This window comes from Misgurnus anguillicaudatus, chromosome 2, assembly GCF_027580225.2.
Source record: "Misgurnus anguillicaudatus chromosome 2, ASM2758022v2, whole genome shotgun sequence".
Lineage (NCBI taxonomy): Eukaryota > Metazoa > Chordata > Actinopteri > Cypriniformes > Cobitidae > Misgurnus > Misgurnus anguillicaudatus.
The window spans coordinates 33,082,506-33,109,813 of NC_073338.2; the positions used below are offsets into that span (position 1 = coordinate 33,082,506).

At 38.5% G+C, this 27,308-nt stretch overlaps 1 protein-coding gene and 1 long non-coding RNA gene across 6 annotated transcripts in view; one reads left to right on the plus strand and one right to left on the minus strand.

The window, feature by feature from the left end:
* Nucleotides 1-27,308, plus strand: part of mib1 (MIB E3 ubiquitin protein ligase 1) — a 64,350-nt gene that overhangs the window by 12,636 nt on the left and 24,406 nt on the right. For all 4 annotated transcript variants that reach the window (XM_055202763.2, XM_055202761.2, XM_055202762.2 and 1 more), the window contains exons 8-12: nt 1,284-1,428; nt 1,624-1,757; nt 4,814-4,921; nt 8,123-8,320; nt 9,795-9,946. In XM_055202763.2, coding sequence (XP_055058738.1) covers nt 1,284-1,428; nt 1,624-1,757; nt 4,814-4,921; nt 8,123-8,320; nt 9,795-9,946 — 737 coding nt within the window. The remainder of the gene's footprint in view (nt 1-1,283; nt 1,429-1,623; nt 1,758-4,813; nt 4,922-8,122; nt 8,321-9,794; nt 9,947-27,308) is intronic.
* Nucleotides 9,679-19,644, minus strand: LOC129442577 (uncharacterized). 2 transcript variants are annotated; one of them, XR_012357829.1, is made up of 3 exons: nt 19,212-19,644; nt 18,968-19,079; nt 9,679-9,942 (listed from the first exon to the last, which is right to left on the minus strand). It is a non-coding gene; the product is annotated as an uncharacterized lncRNA (long non-coding RNA). The 2 variants fall into 2 exon arrangements; XR_008643909.2 differs by lacking the exon at nt 19,212-19,644 and having other exon boundaries at nt 18,968-19,203.

The window sequence follows — 27,308 nt, forward strand, 5'->3', positions numbered from 1 at the left end:
CCCGCTACGAAGTGATACCAAACTCAATGGAAAAGCTAACCACGCCAAAGTGAGGTGAAGTGACCCGACCCAAACTAAACTAAACCAAACCGTGGGGTACTATGCAATGGAAAAGCGCCATATGACAGCTCTAATATATTCTTTGCCATTTTATAAAATGGCTTTTATTTCTTTATAAAAAGTGATTGATTCTTTTCGGTTAGGAATAATTCTCAATAAGATATTTGACCCCAGCATGCACAGAAAATTACATGCTGACGAACAGTAGTTTAAACTACTCACAATACACAGTGGTCATTATTCAGTTAAAGGACATTTACTGCTTATAAAATGTGTTAAATGTCTCTGATTTGCCCACAAATAAAATGGCAAGTAAATGCGACCTCATCATATAAAGACACAATGTGACTGTGTTTAATAGGCTGATGAGTATTGAGTCCCTACCAATAGCACAGTTGTTTTATTTTATCTGCATGCTGTTTCAAGAAGCTCTGCCTTTCAGAGCAGTGAAAAGCTAAAGGTGGCTTTGGTCCTGCGCATTGTTTATAGTTCTTGGAACACCTCACTTTGTTTTCCTCAATGGACAAAGCTTAACAGAATCCCAATAGCTTCAGTTATGAGCAATAGAAATGAGAAATGGTTCTGCAAGCTTTGGAGCCTTTGGGTATTCTCATTTTAAATGAGCCAATTTAGAAAGCAGACCTTACACTTATTGATTTTTCTCCCACGACCACCACTTTTCTCCCTCTATGGCGCTTAGGTTGGTTCTCCTAGAGAGCACACGTACCTGTGCACCCACACAGAAACACATACTTTAAATCCTGTTGTTGCTTGTCGATCTTCAAAGGGATACAAGAGTGGGTTAAGTGCAGGTCTTGTTCTAGACTGCAATAAATTACATTTTCTGTTTATACATGTTATTCAGGAATGATGTCATCAAACAAACACGACAACAATAAACTAATACGGAAAAAGTTATAATGGCTCGACATTTGCCACTAGCAGTTACACTGTCAAAAATAAAGGTACAAAGCTGTCACTGGGGCAGTACCCTTTAAATAGGTCCTAATATGTACCATTTAGGAACAAATATGTATCTTTGAACTACAAATATGTACCTTTGAAGTACTAATATGCACTCTTTGGGTACAAAGGTGTACCTTTTTGAAAGGGTACTTTCCCAGTGACAACTTTTGTACCTTTATTTCTGAGCGTGTATATACCCTTGGATGTTTTATTTTAATTGGATGACTGGTCAAATGCCTATGTGTTTTTCTGTGCAGACCCTTGGGAAGGTGGGCAGAGTGCAGCAGATCTACTCTGACAGTGACCTGAAAGTCGAAGTGTGTGGGACATCCTGGACGTACAATCCAGCCGCTGTCACTAAAGTGGCTCCTGCTGGTTCTGCTGTTACCAATGCCTCTGGAGGTATTACACATGCACATGCACATGCACATGCATGTTAACAATTATGCCGTGGCATTCATTTATTTTCCAAGGTCTCAAAGTCCTGTATTAAAATGGAACTTAATGGAATAAACTAAGCAATCTGCCTCTCGTCAGTAATATTGTACCCTGTATGATACTACTACAGTAATACTGACAATCCTTTTTTGCCCACAGAGCGCCTTTCTCAGCTTCTCAAGAAGCTCTTTGAGACCCAGGAATCCGGAGACATTAATGAAGAGTTGGTGAAGGCCGCTGCTAATGGTGACCTGGCCAAAGTGGAGGACATCCTGAAGCGATCAGATGTAGATGTAAGTGCTATGCTATTGTAGATGCCATTATGTAATTTCTGTCATTTAGCATACCATTGATTAGATTTACCAGATTTTAACAGACATCATGTTCAAATGTTTCACAATGTTTTACATGTGTTTGTTTACTATATATTCTGACTATATAATTTGAGATTGCTTTAGATACCAAAAAGAGTTTAGTCTCAGCACCAGTAGTTTTTCCACATTTAACATGTTTAATGTACCGAAAATTCTGTGCCGAAACCGAAAATTCTGGATGCAGATGCCTGAAAACCGAAAAGTTTTGTATAATTGTATTATTATTAGACTTAATAATTTCCTTAATTTTATGAATTGGAATTGGAAAAACTTCAAACCAATGAAATATCACACATTTTTTAAAGTAACATGTGAAAATTGGACATAAACTATTCTTCATTACACAACAATCAAATTTAATAACTTTTTATCCAATTATGTAACGTTCTAGAAAACTATATGCAAAACAGTATAGTAATGCAGCACCCAGTAGCCTTGTTAATACTACATTTAATTGAGCTACATGAGCATTTTAATGAAAACAATTGGTTTTGGAGCCTCTGTTCTGTTTATGTCAACGGGCTTGAAATGGGCTTCAGTGATGTCAGAATCTGCACCATGTCAAGCATGAGCTACTAAAAAACTGACAGACCTGTTAACATTAACAACTATATTTATTAGCCTTTGTTTTATCATTTGTTTCGTTTCACGGGAGGACTTGAGCTGGACTTAAAAAAAAAAAAGATGTGCAAATCAATGCTTCGGTCCTAAAGACACATTAAAGGTCCCGTTCTTTCTGTGTTTTTGAAGCTTTGCTTGTGTTTACAGTGCGCAATATAACATGTGTTCATGTTTTACGTGTAAAAAAATGCAGTATTTTTCACACAATTTACTTATCTGTATACTGCTGTTTTCACTGTCCTCAAAACAGGCTGATGTCTTCCTTGTTCTATGAAGTCCCTCCTTCAGAAATACGTAACGAGTTCTGATTGTGTAGTTTGTTTAATGTGTTGTGATTCGACAGCAGCTTAGCTTGCCGTTAGCTTAGCTTGCCGTTAGCTTAGCTGGCGACTGACGTATTCCAGTGGGTGGAGTTTAGTCAAAAAACTATTCTAGTGACATCATTAAAGCAGGAAGTAGAGGGCTGTAGTCCAAACCGGCCGTTCGCTGTAGGCTTTGAAAGGCGAATTCTGTTATAGAAAATATATCGCCTGGCAGTGAACTTGAGCTTTATCATTTTACAGCTATTATTTATGGTATTATAGCAACATTACAAACTAACTTGAGTTTAAAAAATGGGATCAAAAAGCACATGACCTTTAAAGCATGATCACGGGCAGTGGCGCTTCACACAGAATTGTGTAATTTTTCCTTATAGTCAGAAAGAGTGTCCATGTTGGGCTTGACCTTATTTACCAGATAAAAAAAGCATAAACTCATACATTTTGGACAATTATATTAAGTATTAAGAAACATGTAGCAGTAGCTGCTTGAATTTTAAATATAGTGTCATTCAGTTGGCAAACATTCAGACTCCAGAACTGCTTTAACTTTGTAATAAGATCACTTTGAACTGCAGCACCTTTTTACTGGAAACACAGATCAGATCAAACGCACAGTCAAAAAATTATGAGTGCTCTTATATGTATGAGGTTTTACTCTCTCTGAACTAAGCAGTTTGTGGAATCTAGAGTTATCTCATTACAAAAAAAATGTGCCAGCAGTTTGGGATCATATCTCTGAAACTGAAAGTATTCATTTCTTAGGTCTATCAGTGCTCCTATAGCTCAGTGCTAAGGCATTGATATAGCAGCAAAAGCTCATGGCTTCAAACCTTAGGAACACACGTGCTGATAATTATGTATACCTTGTAATGCACTGCAAGTCGCTTTGGTTAAAAATGTCTTCCAATAATTTAATGTAATGTAAAAGTCTTGGATACATTAAGGTAAAGGCATTAAGGCAAGCATGATTAACTAGTAATTCTTATCTTTCTGGGATGCACTTCAGTCTCATACTAGTATTTTATTTTTTCAAATACTGCTATCTGATTATTTGATCTTAATTTAATTAATCTGCATATCATATAATTAAATCAATTTTAAATTGATTCATAGCTCTAATTTGCATGTACATTTATGCATTTGGCAAATATGTTTATTCAGAGCAAGTCTGTTTTTGTGGGAGTCGACTCAAGCTTTTTCTACTGTTTGAGCTTTAGGAATCCTCTATAAATAATAAATGCCTCAATAAATATCATTTTGCAAATAAAATTAAAGGAATAGTCTGCTAAAATTAAGAGAATTCATAATTTACTCAGCCTCAGTCTGTTTCAAATCCCGTATGACCCATCAGACAAAAGTATTTTGACAACAAATATTTTCAAGAATGTCTAAGCTGTTTTTTCCCTGAATACAGTGGAAGTCAGTATGGCTCAGCACTTTGGATAAACATGTCTGCCAAACTCGTAATTTGTAATATAAGGTTTAGAGAGGACACAAGGGTCAGAAAATGATTTTGGGTAAACTGTTCCTTGTTAGTTTGACAGCTGAGAATCAGAAAATCCACTGTGTGGAGCAGTGAGACTAATTCTACAGTTCTGTTTTTCATGTCTTCAAAATGCTCTTTATTGGAAAAAGTCATGTTTTTTTCTCTCTTGTGTTGGTGCCAGAGCTGGCCCTGTGCCCTGCAGCCCCTTACTAAAGTAATTTCTTAAAGTAGAGAGAGAGAGGGAAAGAGAGAGAGAAAGGGAGAAGGGAAACAAAGTCTGATTGGCTTGAGTGACCAGCCAAATGATATGCTCGCTTGGCAGGACAAAACATGTCCTGCAAATACTCCAGGGACTCCAACATTAATATTCATGTCCTTGCATACTGGTTGAACTTACCGCAGTGCTGCAGATTACACGCAGGCGCTTGGGCATACTTGCATATATTTCTAATTACACGTGATCATGCATACTTTAAAAAATGACACATTGTTTCAAAAGCACAACCAGAGGCACATGCATAATCAGGCATGACTTTTGTTTCCAGGTGAATGGGCAGTGCGCAGGACACACTGCCATGCAGGCGGCCAGCCAGAATGGCCATGTGGATGTCCTCAAACTGCTGCTGAAACATAATGTAGACCTGGAGGCTGAGGTATGTACTGCATTGAACAATACATCTTTTTGCTCCTTAACCATCTTGGATCACGTAGAGCCTGGGTGCAACCAAAATAGGCTGTCAGTTTTCTGCAGACTTTAAGCCACTTAGATCTGGTTACTTGTTGGTCACCTTAAGCCAACATTCTTGTTGCAAGTAGACCTCATAGAGCTGGTAAACAGCATGTAAAAAAAGGCATTTTTGCTGCTGCTGGCAAGGTTAATATTACAGTTGAATGAAATTTTCCTGTACATCATCTTTTCTTGACTAAAGTACACCCAATTGGGATATTATAAAATTTAGTGACATTATTGAAAAACAATATTTTATTAGCTAGCATGAAATCATATATTCTACCCTCAAATTTAAAATGAACAAAAACTATTTACAAATAATGTGTCATCTGTCTCCTTCCCTTAAATAATTCCTTTAAAATGTATTCTCACACTTCAATTTCTGAAAAGGCAGATTTATACAGGATTAAAACTGATATTAACTGTAAATAATAATATTATTATTATATTATTGCATTATAGGTTTGACATCATTGAATGACTCTGAACCGTTTTCTTAAGATTTTCACAGGGTGTGTTTTTGAAGTGTTTGATAAACTTACACAAAAAGAAATTAGATTCTTTTCCACCATAGGCACCTGACCATTTGTGTTACATACATCTCTGCGATTAACAATTATTTTGCTGTCACGCACAATTCGTAACAAGCAACCAACTAAAAGCAATGAACAAAAGTGCTTTTTGGAGGGCTGCAATCAAAGCTAACAGCATTCACAACAGCATTATATGATCTCCACAGCAACAGGATCTTTCCTGCCCCTAAAATACCACCAGACGACAGGACATAAATATTCCTGCTTGATTGTGAGCGGAGAACCCTTCATGTGGCTGGAATAACAATGTCAGCGTTCCAAGTGTCCCTTTTTTCTTTCCCTCTGCACATAAGTAAACAGCAGAGGCGCTGACTGCATGTTAACATTAACTTATCCTCATAATATGGGAATTGGGAGTTCAGTTTACTCCTTTATGTCAATATGCCTCCAAGGCACCTCAAGTCTCTTCTTTACCAACATTAAGAGACCTTTTATGCTTAAAATTTCTGCTACAATAACCCAAGCCTAAAATCTCCCAGAACAATACTAACATGGATATAAAAAGCTGTGAATCTAAAGAGGAAAAGTAGCTTTATAATATAAAAGCCCAAATTGTTAGGCTGTGTTGGTTGTATAGAGAACACTTTCCTCTTGGAAGAGTCAAAATACATGAACCAAAAAGGCCAGCTTTGATGTGTATCACAACATTGTAAACTTTGATTTGAAGCTAAATGTAGTTTTGATAATGAAGTTAGCATTAAATATCAATTACCAGACAATTTATTTGATATAACTTCTGGAAGCAAACTATTGACACTCTGCAAAATAGCAACTGGAGTCAATTATTGCGCATATACCACGGTTACCGCAAACATTGCTCTGGTGCCCATTTTTAAGAAATTTGACAGGTTATGCGTGCCGTTTACAAAAAAATAATCTACACCCATGGAACATTTCTCAGCCAATCAGAATGAAGCATTTAACAGGCCCGTGGTATAATCTGTAAATGATGCATAGCCATATTCTAATATTTAATAAGGTTCGCTTAGAAATTCATAATTTAGTTGTCCATGTGACTACCTAAAAGCTACCTTTACACTGTCAGCCTAAGTACAATCTTTGTTTGTATACGGTTGGAATCTGATCATATTAAGCAAGTGTGAACAGCAAAAAAATCACATGAATTTAGAAATGCACCGATATATCAGCCAATATTAATCTAAATAATCCATTTTAGTCTGAACGCTCTGATTGGAGTTTTTTTCCTTATGCTTGGTTCTCACGTCATATAAAATGTAAACATGTCAGAAGTCATTGTAGAAGCAAGGTTATTGTGTTGTTGTAGAAGGATGCGTTTTTGCCACCGCTTTATAATGCCGAGTTCAGACGGCATGATTTTCAAACTAGTCGGGTCACAGATGTTTTCACACTGCGTGATTATCTGGGGTAGCGTTCAGTCGCTGCTGTTTCAGACTGCATGATGGATTGGCGACAGGGGTTTTCATACTGCATGACTTAACCATATGAAGAATCCATATTTTTTTTGAAAATATGCTAATTTTCCAGCTCCCCTAGAGTCAAACACTTGATCTTTACCGCTCTGGAATCCATTCAGCCGATCTCGGGGTCTGGCGGTAACACTTTTAGCATAGCTTAGCATAATCATTGAATCTGATTAGACCATTTAGCATCACGTTCAAAAGTAACCAAAGAGTTTCGATATTTTTCCTATTTAAAACTTGACGTAATATCATTGCGCCTCCTGAAGCCATGTTACGGCAGCAAAGTCCTTGATTATTACGCCGGAATGAGAGTATAGTCCTAGCCATATCTGCCTAGAAAATCACAGCTTTTATTTTTCTATCGGTCTTGGTGCACGGTGTAGCTACAGAAGAGTCAAGTTTTAAATAGGAAAAATATCAAAACTCTTTGGTCATTTTTGAGCGCAATGCTAATGATCTAATCAGATTCAATGCATTATGCTAAGCTATGCTAAAAGTGGTACCGCCAGACCCAGAGATCAGCCGAATGGATTCCAAAACTGTAAAATCAAATGTTTAACTCTAAGGGAGCTGGAAAATGAGCATGTTTTCTAACAAGTGGAGTGTCCCTTTAACAGTTATGATTTACCTGAGTTTTAAAATAAATTTCTTCTAACAAACATTGAGGATATCCACAGTAACAACTACTATACACACATGTTACCAATCTTGAAAACTAATTCTTGCTGCTAACAGGTTGTGCTTGGACTTTCATTTTATCCTTTATATTGACTTTATGTGACGGAACCCTTGGCCTTATAAGCTATTGATAAAAGATTGTATTCAATGCAGAAAATGGCTCTCTAGACTTCTTTCCACCCCAGAAGGCCGATACTTTATTAAGGCAAAGTCTAATCTATTGCTGCAAATCTCTTTTAACTTCTGATTAATTAGCCAAAATATTTTAATCATTATAAAGCAGTCGCTTCAGCCTATAAACATTACTCAGCATTTAACTTTTCTAGGCCAGCAAAAGCTTAAAGTTGTACTTAAAGCCCTCTGATGTGTTGAAATGGAGATGCTGACCATGACTGACATGTGACTCCTGAGGATAAGGATGGTGACCGAGCTGTCCATCATGCGGCCTTTGGGGATGAGGGTTCTGTCATTGAGGTTCTGCATCGAGGCGGGGCTGACCTGAATGCCAGAAACAAGCGCAGACAGACGCCCCTCCACATTGCTGTCAACAAGGGCCACCTACAGGTGGTGAAGACGTTGCTTGACTTTGGCTGCCACCCCAGTCTGCAGGTGAACTATATCTTCTAATATTTTTCCTTTTTACAGGTATGTCAGTTCTCTTCACAAATAGGGGGCATAACAGGACAAGTCAGAATGAGGTAAAAGGTCATCGAAAGTTACCTATTTAAAAGTCATCAAATCATTGTCTGTGTACATTTAGAGCAGTGGTCTCCAAATTGGTGCCCACACGGATACATATTTTTATATATTAGCTTGGCTTCTTTTATGAATGTTACAATTTTTAAACAATGATAAAACATGACAAGTAAAATAAAATAAAATCAACAAATAAAACAAAACAATTTTGTGTAGACTATATATAGCGATGGGACAGTATGAAAATTTCATATCATTTTATATATGATTACTATATCAGATTATAATGACCAATGTTATCACGGTTATCAATATTATCATGGTTTTGTTAAAATGAGATGGAAATGTTCAAAAAGAACTGATACACACACGGAAAACATTTGAACAAGTTTTATTCTTGAAAATCACAATTTTATATTTCATGGCACTGAAATTATTTCTGTGGTAAAAAATAAATAAATCTGTCGAATAAGTTTACTGGGAATGAATACAATACATTATACCTTAGATTATACCTACTTGTGCAAAAAACTATGTTGCATGTGCGCGCCTGCGTCAAACTTATTCTGGCTGGACAGGATTAATTCGGTAATCAAACTATAATAACATTTTTAACTATAATACTAACCGTCAGGACATTTTATCGTGGTTAATCGTGAAACCGGTTCAACCAGCATTAATAAATGCTGTAGAAATATCGTTCATTGTTAGTTTAATTGGCTAGCACACTCGTTAACTAATGTTAACTAATGTTAAAAAATTAAACATTATAAATTGTTGTGGAAACACTTTACTAAAGACATTATATAAAATAATGTATTGTATAATTGGAAAGAGAGTGCCAGATTATTCTTACATGTTTGTGTTACTGCATAGGGTAAGCACGTTTGGAAATAAATGTAAATATAAAGTATAAAGTTTATAAGCCCTATTTTTACATAAAATGTTGTATCTCGAAATATCTGCAGTAAATATGGACCTCTCAATGTTGATTACTGCTGTTTTTTTATAATGTAAATTGCAGACTAGACAAATAGATGCTATAGAGATTTATTACTAGGATTGACACCAACAGTGTTTTCTAGCAGTGAACAATGTGATCCGGTTGTGCCATGATTCATCACTTCTTGGTTAGCTGCACTTCTAAAGCTAAATAAATGGCTGCAGATTAAATATCACCATGCATCTCCATTATCTATTCCCGTAGTTGTTTAGCATTTCGCAAAAATCTCACCACACTTTCAGCAAAGAGAAACTAGTGACTCTGGGCATGTCTTTTTGTTTATCTTTTTTATTCTGTGAATCAACTTCAGGAATGCTTCTGTGGATTTATTAACATTGTTTCATGCTTTAAAGTGAGTGTGTATTTTGGTGCTGCCCCCTGCAGGATTCAGAGGGAGACACGCCTCTGCATGATGCCATCAGCAAGAAGAGGGATGACATGCTGTCTGTGCTGCTGGAAGCTGGTGCTGATGTCACCATTACCAACAACAATGGCTTCAACGCGCTTCACCATGCTGCTCTGCGAGGGAACCCTAGGTATGGCAAAATTGACTCAATTAGTATTGTGCGTCATAACTTGGGATCTTATTGGCTGATGTGGTCAGTGAGAATGATATGTCTCTAAAGTCTGAAATTATTGATGAATTTCACCTCCTATTTGTGTCTGAGCAGGACAAACAGTTGTATTCAGACATTGAAAGGTGTCATTGCAACAGTTATGACCAGCTAACCCTGATCCAAACTTAAAGAAGTTGCAGAGGTTATTTTTTTTAATCTATTTAGCTACTGGTAGCTTTATCGGATTTGATGCAGTTTGTGCTGGCTATTGGGCATTTCTAGGCAAAGAGTGGGCTGTATGATATAAAAATATACATTTACATATTTGCAGTGATTTAAGAGAGATTAACACAGTCAGTCAGATTATATTTTTAACTTGCTTTAATATCATATAATATAATTTAATATAATTATTTGTTTAATTGGGAAATGTACCTGTCAGGTAGACATTTGCATTTGCATTTTATACCGCTCTGAAATTTTTTGTGTAGGTTTTAGCTCCAAATGTAAAATGATCAATCTTATCTTCAATCTCTCAATAGCGAAATAGGGATCCTCTTTATTGACTGTGTGGATGACAAACTGCTCAGAGTCTGTATTTATGGCTCACTTGTACAGTAAAGCCTTGCGGTGGGGCAGAACCTGTCTCTTTACCATCAGAAAGTCTTAGAGATATATCACTTTACTCCATCTCACCATTTACTTTTATTTCTCGCATGAGCTCCCTCCGCTGCAGTCCGTGCAGGCCAAAGCAACGTTAGGTTTCTACACTTTAGTTCTTACCTCCTTAACTTGTACGTTTTTTTAAGAGACTACCAGTATAAATTTTTGTTTTACAAATTTGGGCCTTTTCTGGGTCAATTTCTGCAGGATCAATAAAAAAAATCTGAAAATATCAAAGCATTTTAACATTTTTAGGCCTGAAAAGTAATAGGACAAAAATCTCAGGGACATAAAGAATACATGTAGTGAAAACAATTGTTTTTGTTATACTGTGCATTGAACCGTTTTATATCATGGGGCTGTTGAATGATTTATTCAGGGTTCCCACGAGTCCTTGTAATCCTTGAAAGTTTGTGAACCTGGGAAAAAAATTCAAGGCCCTGGAACATTTAAAAAATTAACCTATATAAATACATTATTCAATGTACTTAAATCTATTTTGTGCAAGAAGTTTTATGGAAAAAAGTAATATTATTCCCTGTGTAGTGAAGGATGACATCATACAAATTCTAGACTTTTTAAGCGCATGTGCTAAACTGTTTTAAATGCTTTTATCTACTGTATGCGAATGTTGATCTATACCAAAATGCTTTTTTGGATAGTTGTGGTTATGTATGTAACCCTTGTTCCCTGAGAAGGGAACGAGACGCTGCGTCTCCCTTGCAATACTTCCTGCGTCCCTGTTATGCCGTCTTCGGCAATATTTCAAATAGCGATATACTTCCTGGCTCTCGCGTCACCCTGCCATGACGTTACGCCCCCCCATTGGTTGAATTTGAACTTTCAGACGCACTCACGCCTGGAGGCGTCCCTACGGCGAGGCAGCGCAAGTTCACTCTAAAGGGAACTGTAACAATGTATATTACAAGGTACGTGATGTAACCTTGCGCTCACTTAATATGTCTCCCCACATTTAGCCCTTGAATTTGGAGGTATTAGACCTGGAAAGGTGTGGGAACCCTGTTTTTTTTGATTGGGTAAAGGAGCATTTCACCCATAGAAACATTCATCTTTATTGAAAGTGTAGTCAAAATGTAACATTCATTTAGAATTTGGTGCCTATTTGACCGAGAAAATGGGTGTTTGTAGTCTCACCCCCTCAACAAAGATATTGGACTTCCTGCTTTCAATGATGCAAAATGATGATTTTTACATCATTGAAAGAAGGAGGTGCAAGACTGAAATCTGTATTTCTCCTGTATCAGCGGCAACTGAGGAAATGATGCATGACCAAAAACATAACTGGGGTTCTAACTATACAAAGCTTAATGCAAATGGGTGAAGTGTCCCTTTAAGTAATTTTCCACAGGTATACATTATTTTTCAATAAACGCACACCTGACTTGTCAAATGTGTAGGGAATAATTGACGAAGGGCAGTTAAATTATTCAACAATTATGAACAGGTGGTAGTGCAGCATGACGCAAAATGGAGTGCTTTTACCACCATGGGTGTGCATTATTTTAAAATAATTCAACGGCACATTTATTACAATGTAACAATTATTCCTTAATTATTGGCCTCATATTGCTCTTTTAAGCTGTACCCATTAAGTTACTTTTACATTTTAGAATATTTTCATCATAGTGGAGACATTTGTACTTTTCATAAGAATAAAATTTTTATAAATTTCAAAGATTCGCACCTAACACCAAAATGAAAATCAGCCGCAGCAATATCTTTTTTTGTTGTTGTTTATCCAGTAATTACAAGTGGCTGGAAAAAATGGCTCCATTAATTATCATTAATCTATAGACTGTTCCAACAGTAACAACATAAACAAGTGGCTGTCGTGGTCCACACGTAACTTCCGGTAAACTCCGCTAAGAATAAATAACAACAAAGTTCTTTAAAGGTAGTTTATTTATATAACAAGCAAAAAACAACACATAGATTACCTAGGAAACCAAAACATTTGTTATTTTCGGCGAGACATTTGTTCAAGAGATCAGTTTAGTAACTAGTCAGACCATTAAAAAAACGAAACCGGAAGTAAAGTTCGGATCCAGACGTGTATCGCGTCAGCTCACGTGCGTCCGATGAAACAGTCTATACTATGACATTAAGTAGGTATGTGTTGCAAGTCTACAACGTTATTTTTCTTTATAATGTTACTGTTCAAATGTATTTGCTATTTAATAAATCCGAATGGGAACCTAATACTCCTGTAATAATACTCCTGTAAATATTTAAGTGACCCAGTAAATATTTAAAAAAAGAAGGTATTATTTATCTTCTCTTTCTTGTACTGTGTGAACCGACAGTAAAAGTTTATCACAGAAACATCTTACAGTGGGGAACACGGTTTTGCTTTTCTCATCCTTAAATGTCCTCCTAACGTTCTTAACATAGTGATCCGCATCTGTCTCCGCTGTCCCGACTGTTGCGTCCCTGGTGGGCTTCACTGCTGGCTGGGTTAAAAGTACAGTCGTAACGTTAAACAGGAATTTCAAACAGCCAGACAAATCAAAAGAGTCCGTTGGACTGTCAGTAAACCGCGGCATTCTGTTTTGGTATGCACGCGCGTGCACTCGCTTATTAACATTTTCGCCACTAAGCCGATTAAAACATTTTAACCTCAAATACACACAATGGCTGTTTGTCTAGTGGTAGAAGCTTTTAATTTTACACGCTTGTATTAAATATTCTTCATACCCATCTATACATTGCAAGTTTGAACTCTAGGGATGTTGGAAATGTTTTTTTGTTCATGTGTGTTTATGACTGTCCCAGGCCAAGAGCAGGACTGGTTCCTCTCAGTGGCTCTCTGGATGGCTGCTGGAAGGCGGTTGTGCTCCAACACTGTAAACAGTACGATTAATAGCCCATGACTCATAACACACTTCACAAACAGACCCTGCAGAGGCAGCCACTGCACAGCCCCTATTACTCTAGTACAAATGGACCAGCCTGTTTGTTAATCGCCTCATGGCGTCCCACCTTAAGATGCTGTGCTGCATGCCACCACAAAACTATTACAGCTGCCGATTTCGAACCTCGGCCAATAGCCGCATCTACAGTGCACTGGAGGTATTAGAGGAACAAAAATTGGCTCTAATGAAACGATTGCTTAATGAGGTGTTTTATGTGTCTGTTGAGAAATTTAAAAGCAAATGAACACCACAGATTATTACGGGCTGTTTGTGCCTCTATTGATACCAGGTTGTTAGGCACATTAACAATTTTTTGCAATTGTATGGTTTTTAATGAGAATTGGTGCAGACTTTTTGGTCTGCGTGGAGTTGGCATTGAACAGCGTCTTGTAGTGTGACACTGCATGCTTCATCTAAAACATTTATTAAAGTATCTGCTGTTTTTATATTAGTTGAAAGAAACGTAAAAAAAAAAAAAATTTGTCACACTGCAAGACTATTCAAATGAACAGCTTGAAAGCTGTTGAAAATAGTGGAAAACTTCTATATATACGATTAATATAAATGGCAACTATCTCTGTGTATATATACTGCTGTGTGATGTGGATATAGATGCAGCATGATGTGGTGGTGCCAAATCAGAGTAATTATGGAGGAAATTATGATGCAGCGTCGCGATCCGTGTGACTGAGAAAAGGATGCTGCTGTGATGCAGAGGAGAGGGAGGTTCACACTGCATGCCTGCGATGCGTCAGTGTGCCAGGGGGCCATAATTGGTGGACTCTCTCTGTGGATGATTTGTGTGTACAACCCCCCACACTCTAAAGCATCTGGCTTTCATCTCCACTCCCCTGTCCGCAAGCATAGGAGGGTTACCGCGAGGCAGCCGGGGTACTGATCACGCATGTGTCGCAGTGAGCTTATGCTGCAACCCCTCTCCTCCCCGCTCTCTCCTTTTCTCTGACTTTCTTGTGCTTTTTCTATTTCTACGTAGTTTCAGCTATATGGATGTCAATCTGCTGTCTTAGCCCAAATCTACACACCTAATAGATCACATTATGCACTTTGTGACCTTGTGTGCTGATGGTGACTCAGTGTTATAAAAGCAGTAACAGTAGCATCACAGTCAGTGGTCTATATTTGATGACAAAAAATTCATGAAAAAAAATCATTGCATTTGTATTATGATTTATTGAATACAACTTTGAGATAGTGACATCATTTCCAATTTACTGCAGAAGCAAAAGGGAAAGAATTGACCATCATGTTGTCATCAAAGCATAGCTACAGCTGGTTGAAGGGGACCAAATCCAATGATGAGGTGATTTGGTTCCATTTTACCAGCTTTAGCAAAGCATTGTGGTTTGATGTAAATAAGACCTAAAAAAATGGCTTCTGTGACATTTAGCAGTCTAAATCTGTAAAACAAAGCACACATTTCATCCGCTGTATGACTTTTAAACTACATTGCATGTCAAGGCCTTGAAACAGACTTTTTACTTTCCATTGTCGCTTCTATTAAGTATTACTCTCTGCTAAACTGCAAAAGTTTTTACTCTTTGCTTTTTGAAAGAAAGATAATCTATTGCGGCCATTGAGGGTCTGATTTTAGCCATTAAATCAGCTGATTGGTTTGGCCAGCTTAAGGGTCCCACATGGGGATCAAGGTATCAGGATGTGATGTCACATTCTAAATTTCACAAGGGTTTAGTCACTCATTGCAGAGCTTTGCTAATTTGCTTGCGTAATTTCATAACCAGTTGCTAAGGTGCTGTAAATATGGCGAATACAGATATTTGTTTCACCTGAATGCCTCTGGTTTTGGCGGTCATAAATAAACGGAGGCAGAAGCCAGTACAAAAAAAAAACATTTCAGTGATGCGCATTTAAAAAGAGCTGTTCAGAAAGCCTCTTTAGCTCCTTAGCAGGTGGCTATTTACACCAGTGCTATTTACACCACCAATCCCCCTCCCCTGCACTCGGACAGCGTATTCTGGGCAAAGTTTGCCCCCTAGATACACTGGCCATAAGAGGGCAAAAGCCAGGGACAGCAGCTGAACATTTGATAATGTCAGCATCTGCTGTGGGTGTCACTCATGCTGGGGATGAGGGTGAGAAAGAGGGAACACAGCCACACTACTGACAGCAGAGAAGCATACAGCAAGACGTGCACAAAAATGGAAAGAGCACAGCCCTACAGAGGACAGACTGGAGTGTCTGACATTCAAAAAAATGGGCCACAAGCTCTCCCAGGCTCCAACCATGCCCAAAAACCATTCCCCTTTCCCTCAAAGTGTGTCCATTGCATCCATCTTAGATGATAAAGCAGAAATTATATATTATAAAATATATACATGCCACTTGAGAAATGGCAATGATAGCTCTCCACTTGGTTATCACCATCAGTGTAATCTTTTTTTTAGCAAAGAGGGATTGTGGTGCTTCAAGTAAATATGAAAAGTTGTGCCCTGTCACCTGTTGAGTCGTTAAGAGTTAAGCTTCAGACACACTGACTAGTAGCAGTTGTCATGTCATTTTGCTGTGTTCAAAATAAATGTCACCAGGTGTACACCAATAGAACAAAAGAGAACATGCTTGGATGTCCTTCGCTAAATGCCCTCGTCCACCTTTTGTAGAGAACAATTGGAACCAGCTGACATGCAGACCCAATTCTGAACCTGCATTGTCACTTTTCCATGCTCTAATCTGACTCCACTGTGGTCCACCAAAGCATTTGGCAAGCCTAGCAAACATGAACAATGTGGACAGGAGGGGGTGGCAGGGTGATACAGACAGCCAAACTGCCCCGCAAACTTGCTTTTAATAAACTCTTTACATGAGCTACCTGCCCAAACGTCAAAGGACAAAAAAGTTACACTTTTACGCAAGTATATGAAAAGATTATGGTGGTATTATTGGCTTTGGTGCAAAAACAGGATCTAAGTTGCTGGCCATGATTCAAATCCCAGAATGCAATAAATTATCCAACAAATGTTCCTATAGCGATGTCTCTGGTGCTTTTACGCAGCATTGACTGATCTAAATCTGTCAGGAAAAAGGTGGGCCCACCGTTTCCAACCTGGGAGATCTAGAATGTGATTGCAGATGAGGTTTTTCAGTATTTTATTCTATGCTTGTTACCTGCAGCAATGAGCTATCTAGCATGCCAATTGCTGAATAAGGGAGGGGCAGTGTGGACTGCTGGTGAAGTCACTAAAAGAGCAGCAACTTCCCTCAGAATCCACTGCTGCAGTAAGTTTCTGCACCCCGGTTACAAAATTCATCACGCTGTCTCTCTTTATTCAGTAACCTTTGTGATGCAGAGTAACATTGCACAGATTATACACTGAGGATCAGCACCTGACCAAGAATACATACTTCTTTACATTCCATAGCTGTCATATGTTCATATGGGCACATAAAGAAGTATGTACACCAAGTAGGCAGCCTTGGAAACAGCCGAGTATTCTTACCTTCTCCGATCTGACGACATTTTGTTGGCGCAACCGTTATATAAACCAAACCATGTTTTTTATCATCCATAGATCCACGGCAGAGGTTTTTTACATCAGCTAGCAGCATGCAGTGGATTAGCATTATACATGAGGTGACTTGCAGTGAATGTCACACTTTCTTTTGTTCCAATCCAGCAAAGCTCGCTGTCCCAGTACGCATTGCATGTATTTAGGTTCACACCTAATTGACCTTGGCTGTCCTTGATAAAGTGATCCATAGGGATTGAAAAAATTAGAAACATTTGTTTGTTTTCTGAAAAAAAAGTTTGCTGTGTTTTTCTTAAATTAGTAAAAATGTATTTTTAAAGAGTAGGGTAAGAGTTAAAAGTAGAGTGTTCCTCCCAAAAAGTTGTCCTTGCCGCTGCTTGTGGCTTGATTTTCTTGTTGTCAAAAACAGCATTGCATTGCTAATGATTTCTCGAAAATAGTATCCGTCTCCTTATCGGGTGTTGTAACTTTTAACCCCAATTTCTCTCTAGTTGATTTCTCGCTCTTGTTTAGCCACGTGTCACACCGATTGTTGAGGTCTAAAAAATGAGGTTGATCCAAGTAGAACAGGAAACTATTGTAAGCAGGATTTGTGCATTAGCCACAAAGACCAGGCCAGAGGTCACATGCAAGAGCTAATGCCCACTCAGCACTAGTGATTTGGAAAAAGCGTGCTGATTCTCCTTTCCTTTCATTTTCTTCTCTTAACACATTCACTCTTTTTTTAACCATGTTTTGTTTTTCTCTCCCTGTGCTGACCTGGGTGTGTTTATTCTAGATGCTGCTCTAGACCGCTAATGCTATGTGCTAGAGATCAATAAACTGCTTGCATGGCAGCATGAAATGTTCAGTGGCTCTCTAATGAATCTTTGCTCCAGCTCCACACATTCCACAAGTCAACACCGCCCAAGTCTCATCCCCCTCCCCTTAGGAGCCTATCCAATACCAGGCCAAAATGAGAGGGGCAGGGGTGGAAACTTTACATCTACACAGGCTATTCTGGGCCGGGGTGGAAATCCTGGATGGGTTTGTGGTGCTTGATGGAGTTAGATATGATGGTGAGGTTTGCTATGAATGGTTCACGCTCTTGTGGCGCCACAGTGTTAGCAAAGATTTAGGGATGAGAGTGTAAGGGGGGAGATGACACTGCAGCACTACGGCCCTGCCTAGTGATTGGAAAGCATGCAGAGGGACATAAAGAAAGTGGGTTACTACCCTGAGTGTAGTTGGTTCAGTTACTGACACACATACCACTAAACTGCCCCCCCCCAAGAGAATTAATATGCTATCTGTTTTTCCTTCAGTCTAATTTACACCCCACCTGGCCTGAAACTCACGTCCCAATGTGACACATCGTCCCTCCATCAGCTGCTAACATACACCTGTCCCCCTACCGTGAAAGAACCAGTCCTAAAACACACCAAACATGGTTCCAGTAATTTGAGCTGACCACCAGAAAAATAAGAGTTGGCATTTTCGAAAAGGTAGTGCAGCGCAAGGTGTTTTCATCCCGATAGAGTTTTCGTATTCCATGGAAGTGGCTCAGAGTGAAAAAATCCAAGTCATAAATATAACTAGAATGCAGTGGGTTGAAAAAAGATAAAGCACACATCAATGGTAGTGAATAGCAGTGATCGAGTCCATCTGTGAATATCTTCAGCGCTGCAGCCACAAAAAGGTTGCTGCAGCAGCCTGCTGCCGGACCAGTGCTGGAAAATCAAGGCTTGGGAAAAAGGTAAAGCAGATAAGAGGGAGAGAGATGTGGAGACAGAGTTAGCTAACAGGCAAGCAAATCCATGTGCATGACAGCAACTTTCCCCGGTTGCACCTTCACATGCCCCGTCCGTCTGTTTCACGCTGGTTTACCCTGTGAGGTACTGTTAGGAGGGCGAAGAACTTACATTTTCCAAGGTGTTCCCACAGAAGTAGTTTTAGTCATTATGCCACTGCAGAGCTGTAAATTCCTCTCCCTCTTTCCGGCCACAGCACGCACCCCGGCTGACCAGCCTCTCGCTTGACACCCCAGCCCATCCGGAAGAGAGTGGAGAGAGCGCAAAAGAAAAAAGCGGACACGTCAGTGCGGAGCAGCCGGCATGGGGGTGAACTCCCGTCCAGAGGTTGAGAGATACAGGGAGCATATATTACCTGTCAGCTCAGTTTCCCCGACTCTCCGCTCCTCCCTCTTTCTTCTCTTCTGCGTGTGAAGAGCCATAATGACCTCTGGAGTTCTTCAGCTGCTGCAGCCATCGCATGCCTGACTCGCTGATTCAGCTTCTCTGACGAGGGGGTTGGGGGTTTGTCAACGAGTGTTGTGGAGAAGGAATAAGAGCAGTGAAGCGGGAGGGGTGGAGCTGGGCGTAGAAAGCACACTAGCGGCTTACGTTTAGGCAGGGATAGACATCATGCTGACACGAGGAGCTGTCGCTGCTGCTCTAAAAACGGGCAGAGAAAACTGCAGCTCTTTCACCCCCTCCCTTCTCTAGCATGTGCATTCTCCGGGAATTCTGCACGGCTGCTGGAATTCTCTCTTGCACTTTTTTCTGTCAAGTTGTTTCTGACATTTTAAATGGGCAGTTTTATTAATCTCCCCTCTGCCTTGGCCAATTCCTTTAAATTTAGAAGAAAATAAGGTTAAAAATCTCGTAAATTCATTAAGAAAGTTTTGCACATCATCCACCCTTTAGGGATTTAAGTGTTGCTGCTATATTGTCTGCAGCAAACTTTTTATAATAAACTGTTTTATGAGGTCCCCTCTCAGATAACCTTAAGTGAGCAGGAGAGCTTTTAAATTTAGAGGTACCTCCATGAGGTTCTGTCTCCTAACGGCAAAAGATGAAAGTTACACTCTTTGCTTGTACGTCACAGAGCTAAATCATTATCATTTAAAGAAAGCATTTGAAACGGGCTCCGCTTTAGTGTCTCGCTCACCTCCTTGTGACCATATTTAGTAAACCAGTGCAAAAAATAACAGCCCCCACCCCCCTGCACCAAAGCAGCTGTCCCCCTACAAGCGCTGCAAAGCTTCCTATCTGAAGTTCCACCTATCGATTGTGCATCCAACAAGGCAAGCAACCAGCCTGCATTAGCACAGCACACTGAAGCCTGTCTGCTATTCGGCATGTTATATTTAGAACCGCCAAATAAAGTGTTCTCTTGTGGTTCCCCCTCCTCAGCTTTTCTAACACCCCCCCCGCTCGAAGTCTTCATCTGAACACCCCCTTCGTACTTTTGGTTCTCTTTTAAATGAACATGCTGCATTTGGTAGATGTTGCCTTTGCTCAACACTATACTTAGTAACATGCGCAGTTAGGTGTGAGAGAAGGGGGAGAACGAATTGCGCTGGAAGGTTAGTAAAAAATCTGTAGAATACACTAAAAAAGCAATTTGGATCCAACCTGTTACGTTATCTGTCCACAACTGCATTGAGTGCCTGTTTTATTTCAGTTCGAGAGCACACAAGGATCTCCTTGGTTTCAAATTTTATTCCTTCCCCTTGAGCTTTTCAAGAACTTTGTTCAGACTTTATAAAGCACAGCAACCGTAATTTTTAATTAGGAAATAGGATATCCCCTCATTTACTATGGCTACTGATTTTCACCATCATTGTCCTCTGATTTGTCCTCCACTGCTGCACCTCTCTACCTGCAGTAACAATGCAACCTCTGCAGTTCGCCCACCCCCACACAAAGATAATTACAGCGCCCAAGGCACTGTCTAATCTTTCAAAGTAATGTTTTCACACCATTTAGTGTAATGTCTTTGTTAAATAATGTATATCTTTAGTTGGAAATTGTCCCGAGGCTTCTCCTCTCCCACCTTTCCTAGCTCGCAGCAGTGTTGGGCAAACCTTTGGAGGATAATTAAAATTGAAATAACTTTTAGTAAATTACTAAAAAACAGAAATCCTCAGATGGGTCAACGTTTGGCAAAAGCTCACAGAAGCCTTCTTTAAGGCGTTTTTAAATCGTAGAGTACAATTAAATTCATGTGTTTGCAGTCAGTCTAATGTATTGGCATCCAAAAGCTCTATATTTATGGGTCTTATGGTAATTGACTATTTGCCAGGTGTAATGCACCCTGCTAAGTAATGCATATGCTTGAGGCCCAAACCGTAGCCAGACAGAGCCATTGAAGAAGCTGCGTTTTACAGTTCAAGGGGATGTAAATATTAGCTTTTTGTGATTTAGCTATTCAACAACCAAGGACCTAGGGAAGATTAATCTTCACAGAAACTCATCCCGCCACCGAAATAAAAAATTAACAATCTTTAGACGATGCTGCAATTTTTAACATTTAAATAGTGAGAGGATGACAAGCTTAGCAATCACCGAAATCATTTTGATATATGTGAAGTGAATGGATGTGCTCATAGGAGTGAATATCTAATGGCTCATTAGTGAGGTGATCTATTGGTCTGGTCAGCTCTTTTTTTCACGTCAGTACTCTCCTGAGTGAGATTCCTCTTACTGTAGGACAGAGGACAACATGCCTTGCATATATACCGTGGAAAATATACCATCTAATTTCCTGCCTTTCAGTCATAAATTGTTGAATGTTTACTTAGACGGTTATCAATCAGTGAAATTAATCAGCCACTAATCAATGACTTTGTTTTACTGCTTTTTGTCTTGCAGCTGAAGGCAAGTGGTTTTGCATTACATAGTGGAATAATGCGTTTTGTCTTACCCATCCTTAAGTTGGCCATTTTAAGGATCACCATGAAATGATTTGTTGTTTTAGATTGTGAGAAAGACAGTAGGCCGAAGAATAGTCCACTTTTTATGCGTTTGCAAGAGTCCACTTACATTTTATGAGTATGTAGCCCAGGAGATGCACTGCATTTTGTTGCAATGCGCATGCGTCAAACATCTGGTGTACATGTACGAGTCAAATAAGCTATACTTTGCAAGGCTGTGCGTTTGACCGCGTGCGTACATTTACTTGCACATAAAAAACAGACTGTTCTCCAGGCTTAAAGATAAATCTACTTTCTACATGTTGCTACAGACTAGAGAAACTATAGGAAAGCAAGTTTTTAATTGATTTAATTTGCTTTTTGCCTAGTAAACACTGGTCTGTGACCTTCTTGAAGTAGTGAGCTAAATGTAAAATGTTTTAAGGTTAAATACTTAAACTGAAACTTTAAGGGCCCTATAATACACCCGGCGCAATGCGCGATGAAAGTGTCTATTGCTAGTTTCAACCCAGCGCAATTATCATTTTCACGTTTAGCGCCACGTTGCTTGGGTGTTCTGGTCTGAAAACGAGGTGTGTTCAGGCGATTGTTGGCGCGTTGCTATTTTGAGGCAACTAAAATAGATAACGCCATTGACCAACAAAAACCTAGTCTAACGTCTATGGCAATATTGTTTTTGCTATTTAACTCTTTCCCCGCCTTTGACGAGTTATCTCGTCAATCTGCAATACCGCTATTATCCACAACTTATAAAACCCGAAAGTATTGCCCCAGGGCAAACAGCTGTATATCCGTGTATGTTTTAAAGATCGCTGTGCATCTGATCTCTATCAAAAGTCCTTCACAAAAATGGAATTATCTCAGCTTTTTGCTCAAAATGTGGTGTTTTGATGAAACCTACACATATTTGAGAGATGATAAAAACAGAACACATGAAGGTAGGATGAAACGGATTTTTTTGTTTGAAAGCAGAGGGTCTGTCCTTTTATTTCTTATATTGTATGTTTATATGTTTAAAAAGAAGCATTTTCTGGAAGGCATTAAAATTTTGTGAAAATCATAAAAAATGCTGGCGGGGAAAGAGTTAAAGAGAGTGTTAGTAATATGCGGCTATAAACAGGACGACAACGCGGGTTTGTTTATCACACACATGGATGCGCAGCAGCACAAAAAAGCTTTTAAATATGAAAAATTAAAGGATTAAAATGTAAAGGATTATTATTAAGTCTCTTGGACATAAATGAGGACCAATTATGAGACGTTAGAAGGCTTAAAGAGCTGCTTCACCTGTAGCCTGGTAAGTAAATAAATGCTTTGCTTTAAACAAATGCATCTGTTTTTAAATGTTTTTTTAAATGCTACCCCACGGATGTATTGGGTATGATGACTCTGTACCTGTGGATATGATGAGATGAGAACCTTTTTAAGTAATGCTTTAAAAACTCACGGCGCTGTTCGAGCGCTGAAACGGCTCTCCTCACGTTTGTAAATTCTTTATCTTTTGTCAATTATTTTATGAGATTACAATGATTATGTGGGATATTAATACATTTACAGTAATTAAAAGCCTGCTATTTTTACTTCCATGACTGAAAGAAAACGGCTTTTAAAGGTTTCAATCCAAAAAATTATAATTTCAATACAAATAAAAACAACACAATTGATTAATATCAATGCCGGCCAACCGGTTTTCAATTAAAAAGTAGTGGAGAGGGGGTACGATTAAATAAGCTTATGCTTCTTCCTACTCCTTTTCGGACATGTGTAAGTAAAAATTGTTTTCTTGTTTTCCATTTTAAAATAGAAAAAAGTGGAAAAAAAGTATAATTATTAATATTATTATTATGATTGTTTGTTTTGTTTTACTCTTTTTATTACATGTTCGAAATAAAATCTATTCAGTCATTCATTCATAACATTAATCTTGAACTGGTGGTCTTCTTCCTCTGCTTAGTTTTTCAGTTTACAAATTCCGCTTTCTAAATAAGGATTAGGCATGGCGCCAGGCACAACTGGCTTTTAAAGGGCATGAGAGCTGAGACTCTTATTGGTTTATTGCACGTTACGCACAAATCACACCCATTACTCATTAGGAGAATAGGAACAACCCTTTTAGGCCGTGCGCTTTGCGCATAAACCATTTTTCTCATCGTTAAATTAGGAAAAGTGGGTTCGGACACGCCTGTTTAGATTGTGCGCTTTAGACAATGCGCTTAGATCGTTAAAATAGCGCCCTAGAGACTAATGCTTTTAATTTATTTTATTTATATAGCACATTTAACCTTAACAGGGTTCCAGCGGGGTCTTAAAAAGTCTTAAAAAGTCTAAAATTCAGAATGTTAAATTTAAGGCCTTAAAAAGTCTTAAAAACACCCAGATTTTTATCCCAGGTCTTAAATTTAATTTACCCAAGTCTTAAATTTCTTACCTCTTTTCATTCCCAAAAAGCGTTGTCCGCAGAATATAAAATAGTAATTTAAAACACTGAAGAACTAACTTAATCAGTGGCGGAGGCAGAAAGTGTATGATGGTGGGTCTCTAAAAAGAAATGTTCCGCCCTTTGTCATAATCCACGCAAATCGTGCCATAAGCTATATTTCAGGTGTTGTGATCTGACTGTTTACTGTGGGTTTGGCGAGAAACAATCCTTAAACTTAGTTTTGTATAAGCAAAAATCTTTTTCGGGGTAATTTATAAGCCCGTGGCTTACCTGAGCATTTGCCAGGTTCTGAAACATAGAGGACACAGAAGCGAACAAAAATCAATGCTGCTTTATTGAAAATCAACTTAAACAGTCGGGCCGTCGAGTCACGAGCCACCAACAGCGTGTCAACGTTTTATAGCGTGTCACAGTTTTATATTTTAGACTTTAATATTGCTCTTTGCTGCGATGCACTTGAACCTAACACGCTTTCCCTTCAGCTCTCCACAAACATCAGCGATTGACAGACGGAAAGTAAGAAAGTACCGTAATAAACCATATATTTCAAAAAAGTGCAATTGTCTTTTAGGAACAATTCAAACGTTTTGATTGCGCAAATGCTTCAAGAGTTACGGTTAAATGAACAGCGGTAGATCAGAGCCCTTTCGCATAGGCAGGCTGCTCCATACGGCATCGCCTGGTTTATTTAAGTTAACTGAGCATTACATTCGCAAGTCATAAGCATATTACAACAATTAACGATTAACTAAGAATAATAATCAATATTTTAAAGTTAATTTCAAAGTAAATATTCTGAAATAAGACCATTTCTGAAATAAGAAATGCGACCCTTCGGAGGCTACAGCCTTCGGATTGAGAAACGGTCTTAGTGGATAACGTTAGCAGCACACATCAAACAGCCTTTTAATGGTAAATTTCATTTTCTTAATGCAGATTCATCCGTTATTGTGTAATTAGAGAGGCTATTAAACCTGATGGCAGTATATAGTGCATATTTATGCATAAAACGTATGGGTGGAGTGTTTTTTTTTTGGCTCTGTGATTCTGTATTCAATTAAATGCAATACATTAATTTATTAAAAACTTTTATTAATAAAATGCATATATTAATGCTTTTAGGGATTAATAATAATTGAAAGTGATCTTTTGTTCTTTGTATATTTATAAACAGGCACAAGATATATACACAGTTGTACATTAAACATTATGGGGTGGTTTCCCGGGCAGGGATTAGCTTAAACCAGGACTAGGTCTTAGTTTAATTATGACATATATAACTAGTTTGAATAAACATGCCTTACTAAAACCATTACTTGTGTGCATTTTGATGTATTTTAAGATATGTCAGTGCAAATTGTTTTCAAGTTTGGAAAGCTCTTATCCCTGTCTGGGAAACCTCCCCTATAAGCTTACGTACTACAGAGTGTGATGCATTTTAAAGCTTTAAAGTTGTATGAGGCAGTGTAAAACTAGGCACAAACCAGCAGCTGACCATACTAACTGATCTAATATTAGTGAATTTTATTTGTCAAAAAACATTGTTGATAGAATTTTATAAAAATACTACTTACACATTTTAGTGTGATGTATAAATATTGTAAATCAATGCATTTCTTGACTATTAATTATGAAAAATCACAGCTCTTTGCCCCTAACTCAATGTATTTCAATGGCTCACTATGAGCCATTTTTGGGCTTCCATTGTCAGAAGTCTCTTCCTAAAGGGCTATGGGTAAAATTTGTCGGCGCCAACACTCGCGGTCTAATAGAGTTAAGCATAATGTATTTCCATGTATTTTGATTATCTGTTTTAAAACTGCGTTCATTTTATATTTTTCTATAACTGAATCAATAAAAATAGAACGTTTTAAGAATTTCTGAGATCATTTGAATGCTTCTAGTAATGTGTCGTGTTGGTCTTAAATTTTACTCATAATGGTCTTAAAAGGTCTTAAAAAGGTCTTAAAATTAACTTGCTGAAACCTGCAAGAACCCTGCTTAAACCTTACAATGCAAACAAACTGTTTTTAAAACCAACCTCATGAACATATGCAATGAAGTTTAACCATTTTCTGTCTAAAATTTGCATCCCTAGTATTGTTTTGTTGTAAAATATTTCTAATATTTTAATTACCTGAAAAATCAAACATGCTTAGATTTGCTACTGAAGTTCACTGGCTCAGTTAGGCTTTTTTAACAATGATCTGAGAACTTTTTGCTTTACTCTGACAATCACTGGTTTGCTTGCGTGAACCACTTGTGCTTACTTCTCCATAGTTTTGACATTTGTCTCGTCGGTGCTGAGTTTAGGTACCTCTGTAACAAGAGATCTCATCAATCAGTACCTGACTGGAGAGGGTACAAATGGCTGAATAGTGATAAGTATTGAGTTTTAAGTAGGGCTTTTAATTACTATGGGCCACAGGGTTTGTGGAAAAAGACAAATGACTTTTTAAATGTTTTTTGTCTCTGATTAATTTTGGCGCGGTTTGTTAGTCTAGGTGCGATTGATTACAAACAACAGACCTGTCTGGGGAGCCAGATTTGATTTCGTATTTGACATCGTACAGCAACAAAAAGGTAGATGGATACTTTTAGGACTCATTGTTTGTTCAGGATTATATAATGCCATTTGACAGCATTAGGTACAGCCTAAATAAACATCTTTTATACTCTGTACACTTGGTTATAAGTATCATCCACCATGTTTTTGTTGCTCGGTTTTTCTCTCCCTCGTTCCTCAGTCCTTTAAGCATTTCATCATGAAGAGGGTAAAGCTGCTGAGCGGCAGACAGCATAAAAGTGATTTATGGAAGGGCAGACCTGAGTGCTGTCGGGGGAAGCCTGTGGCAGCCAGTTTCTCAGCTCCTGGCCAATAGCAGCCTTTGCGCTGCCGGGCTAGAGCGAGCCAGGGTTTCAAATGTGCAGAGCAAGGGCAATAGCCTTCGACCTCCAGCTACAAGGCCAAGATCAAGACGCGTTTTAACTGTCAGGCCAGTAGCGCGGCAACGCTTACGTAAACCGTGCCCTTAATCTAACGTCACACAATCCCAGTTTTAGCGTGATGAGGAATTCACTTAAAATTGAAAGTAGTTAGATCACA